This window comes from Cajanus cajan, chromosome 4, assembly GCF_000230855.2.
Source record: "Cajanus cajan strain Asha chromosome 4, NIPB_CcT2T_4, whole genome shotgun sequence".
NCBI classification, from domain to species: domain Eukaryota; kingdom Viridiplantae; phylum Streptophyta; class Magnoliopsida; order Fabales; family Fabaceae; genus Cajanus; species Cajanus cajan.
The window spans coordinates 5,881,856-5,886,290 of record NC_138520.1 but is presented as its reverse complement, the minus strand read 5'-3'; the positions used below and the strand labels follow the sequence as shown (position 1 = coordinate 5,886,290).

Genomic DNA, 4,435 nt, shown 5'->3' with positions numbered 1-4,435 from the left:
ATTTAACTCATTGTTATAAAATCAATTTATAAAATAAGAATTATTCATCACTTATATATATTATTATGATCTTATTTTTAGCTGATTTATAAAATGAGAATTATTTCCCACTTATTTTTTAATTTACTTTTTCCCCTAAATCTAAACTGTATAAAGATTTATACTTAAAAAATTACCTTGGCAATATTTACTAGTTAACTTCTATATTTTCACACGAAAGTAGCGATTTTTATGTTTGCATTAATTTAAAAATTAATAAGAGCACAACTGAAAAATTGTCCTTTATTCAATACACAGGAGTCTCTACTCAATTGCATGAATAACAGACTACACAAGTGATAACTCTCCTGCAGGAATTGATCTCTTGACAAGTTTATTCCAGGACTCATTGGTCTCCATGATGACCTTAAGCGCATAATCCTGTTCACCAAATATAAGTTTTAAAAGTTAAGAATAAGCTGAGACAAATTGAGGTGGCCATGGCCAGTACACATAATGATTAATGACATAAACACCAATAATGATAACAGTGCAGATTACGCAGAAGATTAATGCCTTGCTTTTATCTTTCTCATTATTAATCTCTGTTATCGAAATTTTCAGCCAAGTTCAAGAATCTAATTCAGTAATCATGTTCAGAGAAGAATATGCTCTATCACTTGTAAATTGTAATCATAAAACACCCTTCTATTCCCCTGATCCCTACAGTAATCCAGGCAACTAATTCCTTCTAGAAAAAATGCAGCCAGAAAGACATTTTATCAGTAACCATAACAGCAACGAACAAGCCATTTAAAAGAACATGTAAACTGCTAAACACTGACATGAAGTACACAGTGCAAAGAATTCCATATGATACTTGATTCAATCATTCAAGAGATTCGTGCAGTAAAAATACCTTATTTGCTGCCTGGTTGCCAAGCCCAAATTTGTTAGCAGGCTTTCCATCAGGTATCTTGTAGTCTCTGAACCAGTTCCTAATTGCAGTTAGAGTTCCCTGAAGACCACCAAAGATTATGTAACAAATAAAGTTGCTGATCATAAGACCAATTGAGATGAAAGCAGTTACAAAGATTGCTCATGAGAAACACAAATATTGAGAACTTTCATGAAACTTATTTGGACTTATCTTATATGAACACTTAAGCCAAAAATCCCTAATATCTAGTGAACAACCAATACTATTCGAATTGACACAGAAGACTCGTTAGTCAAATTTGCAGTAACAGTAAATAAGCTGACTGCCTAAGTAGGTAATTTGTAACAAACACTTCAAAAATCAACCTAGCTGTTCAACGTGATCACAAACATATAAATGGACAAGAACAGACTTAGGAAATAAATCATCAGCCAGTTAGGTGATAGAGCTTACTGGAAAATGCTTCTCAACATCATTAACATCATTCACAAGTGAAGCCTTTGGATCGTCTAATGAAATCGCAACTATTTTCCAATCAAGTTCTCCTTCATCAATCATGGCTAATGCAGCCAAGGGTTTGATCTTGAGAACCTCACCTATTTTCCTCCGGCTTTCACCAATCTCCACCACATCAACTACAGATCATCAAGAATTTTAGACATGTTTGTTGCAGTCGTAAGACAACATTACGGAAAAGAAGCTACAATCATTATTAATGGAACACCTGGATCATTATCTCCCAATGCTCCTTCAACTTCAGAGTTTGCAAATGATGGATCTTCCCATGTTTGTGGAAGTAAGCCATAGTTCCAATGTATATTATATCTGGCGAACAAACATGATATATGTTTCATAGGCTAAATATGGAACAGAATCAATTGGCCACATCAAAAAACCAAAAGAATGGCAAAAAGAATCTGAAGAACTGATGAATCATGAATGAGATATGCAAAATGCTTCCATTGTTATAAGTAAAATAGCATGATGAAGGCATCACGAAACTCCCAGGTAGATTTATGGTTACAAATAGACATCAGTGAAGAAGGCATACCACAGAACATTACATTGACAATGTGATCTTCAAAACTCTTATTGGGTTAGCAAAATAGATTTATGTTAAAAGCCAATGACCAAAGATAAATAATACATTTAAGAAAAAGAAGCAAAATTATGAGCTTGGAAGTTGTATCTCACGGATAATATCGAAGCTTCCCCTTTTTGGTATCCTGTTTTATGGGAGTGAAAGGCTCATCAGTGGCAACCTCCATCTTGGCACTGGATTCTTTAGGAATCTCAACAATGAAGTTGAAGACATCATCGCCTAACCGCAAGGGAATATCATGCCAGGGAGAAACCTACATATTTTACAAATTACTTTTACTAGTAGGTACACAAGTATACAGATTTTAATTGTTACAGGTAGCCCAATTGCAGGAAACTCATCAATGAAACATTAGTTTTATTTTACCTTCCTTGTTGAAAAGATCAATATCTCACTGTATACCAAGTCTTCTTACCTATTTACACAAATATTAAGCAAATCTAACTCCTGACTCCCCAGAAAAGATTGTGATAATAAGAAAGTAACAGCTCACTTGGCACCTACGACCTACGTTGCTTTCATAAAAGCAGAGGAAATTTATAACAAAAAGCGATAACACACACACGAGACATAATATCTCAATCAGCTTGTGAAGTATAACAAATATAAAAAATTTGCTAGCACCAGCCAGATCACAATCCAAAAGAACTTAGCAAGCTATTGACCTATCAACGAACACACAGGTACAACTATTAAACCTGACATTATTCTAGGCAAGTATGCATAGCTAAACTAAATAGCTCCAAACCCTATTTATTTACAACACTTCAATCAAACAAGAGAAATGAAAATCATTGCTTTTCAATTCCGTGTTTTGATTAATCAAATACACAGGCCGCATATCATTCTCTTTCCATTGCAACTATACAAAAAGGAACAAACTTTGAACGCCCAACATCGCATTTTTCTATTTGAAAGCAAAACCCGGCAGCACAAGACTAGAAAGAACAAATTTTCAATGTCCGTTTAATAACAAATAATAATAAATAAATAAAAAAGGTACCTTCTTGCCGGATTTGTCGACAAAGAAGACTCTATAATCAAGGGTTTCTGGTTGGCCTTCCTCATTGACCACAAATTGGGGATTGTAGATGGCCCTGCAGGTGTAAGACCTCCTCCTAGTAGTCCTACAAAACTTGAGGTTGTTGAGGCGAAGGACAGTGCCACCCACAAAGGGTTTCTTTGTAAGCAGAGAGCATGTGGAGTTGCCGGCTATGGCTATGGCTCTAGTGGCGGCCATGGCTGCTGCGGTTCCTTCCTCAGACTGTAGAGACTCTTCTTGCTGATAGGCTTCTCGCCCTTTATGGCAATGTCTCTGTGTTGAGTTTTTTTTTTTTTTTTTTTATTTATTTTTATTTCATTTTTCTGCTGCAATTTTTCTTATTGGATGTCCATTCATGTGTGGTCACACCATTAATTGTATTTGTTTATGAGAAAATATGTCGCATCTTATGATTAGTGTTTTTTTTTTGTTTATCATTAACAACGTTAAATTTTTATTTTTTATTTATATAATTTAACTCACTTTACTTTATTTATATAATTTTAAAAAAATGTATAGATACAGTTATTTTTCAATTGTTTTTAATTATTTTTTAGTCTTATAGTATAATATAAATTTTTTTAGTTTTATATTTTCCAATTTTTAATTTTTTTTATCTTTATCATTAATTTATTTTATAACATTATTTTTTTTATTAAAATAACAAATATATTAATTCAAACTTATATATTAAAAGTCAAATTTATTTTGTCAAAATTATTTTAAATTAAATTTTTTGACTTTTCCTATCTTTTTTTTATCTCTACTTTGCTGAAATATTTTTTTTACTTTCACAAAATTGAAGATCCCAACCAATTAACACAAAATAAATAATGTTGTAAAAAAAAACAATAATAAGAATTAAAAAATTTATAAAAGTACAAGTATAAAGACTAATAATGATTAAAAAGATAAATATAGAAATTAAAAATATTTATTTTAAATTATAAATACTAAAAAATAAAGTAAGTAAAATTATAAAAATTAAAAAAAATATATATTTTAACCCATTAAGAATCACAATTTGTTACAACTAATTCAATTCTGATAGTTAAATTATTCCTTAATTTCATATATCCCGATTGGAAAAAAATAAATTGAATAATATATAAGAAGAAGTCAAGAATTAAATATACTTCCTAAATCTATTATATAAATTATTATTTTTTTCAAAGTATATTTTTTAATATTAATTTCTAAAAAGTGCTCTAACTTATTTTTAAGTTTATCATATGAGTCGACCGACCATAATTGATATCATATCAATATTAGGATGAATACCATGATCAATCAAAGTTGACATCAAAATTAATTATCACATAATTAATTAGGATGAACACCATGATTGATCAAGATATGTATCAAGACCTTT

The 4,435-nt window shown here is 30.9% G+C and overlaps 1 protein-coding gene across 1 annotated transcript; it reads right to left on the bottom strand.

Annotated features, from left to right (window-relative positions):
* Positions 1-268: 268 nt before the first annotated feature.
* Positions 269-3,328, bottom strand: LOC109802256 (soluble inorganic pyrophosphatase 6, chloroplastic). Its single transcript, XM_020363543.3, has 6 exons — positions 3,025-3,328; positions 2,114-2,274; positions 1,644-1,744; positions 1,373-1,554; positions 899-997; positions 269-420 (listed from the first exon to the last, which is right to left on the bottom strand). The coding sequence occupies exons 1-6, from the start codon at positions 3,259-3,261 to the stop codon at positions 328-330; spliced, it is 873 nt and encodes a 290-aa protein (XP_020219132.1). The 5' UTR covers positions 3,262-3,328; the 3' UTR covers positions 269-327.
* Between the last annotated feature and the right edge of the window lie 1,107 nt (positions 3,329-4,435).

What these genes read in the sequence shown, in the direction of transcription:
- LOC109802256 (XM_020363543.3), bottom strand. Translation starts at nt 3,261, where the DNA reads ATGGCCGCCACTAGAGCCATAGCCATAGCCGGCAACTCCACATGCTCT. An exon ending in TCGACAAATCCGGCAAGAAG is followed by an intron (nt 2,275 to 3,024) that starts GTACCTTTTTTA and finishes TAAAATATGTAG; the next exon opens with GTTTCTCCCTGGCATGATAT. An exon ending in ATTGGGAGATAATGATCCAG is followed by an intron (nt 1,555 to 1,643) that starts GTGTTCCATTAA and finishes GATGATCTGTAG; the next exon opens with TTGATGTGGTGGAGATTGGT.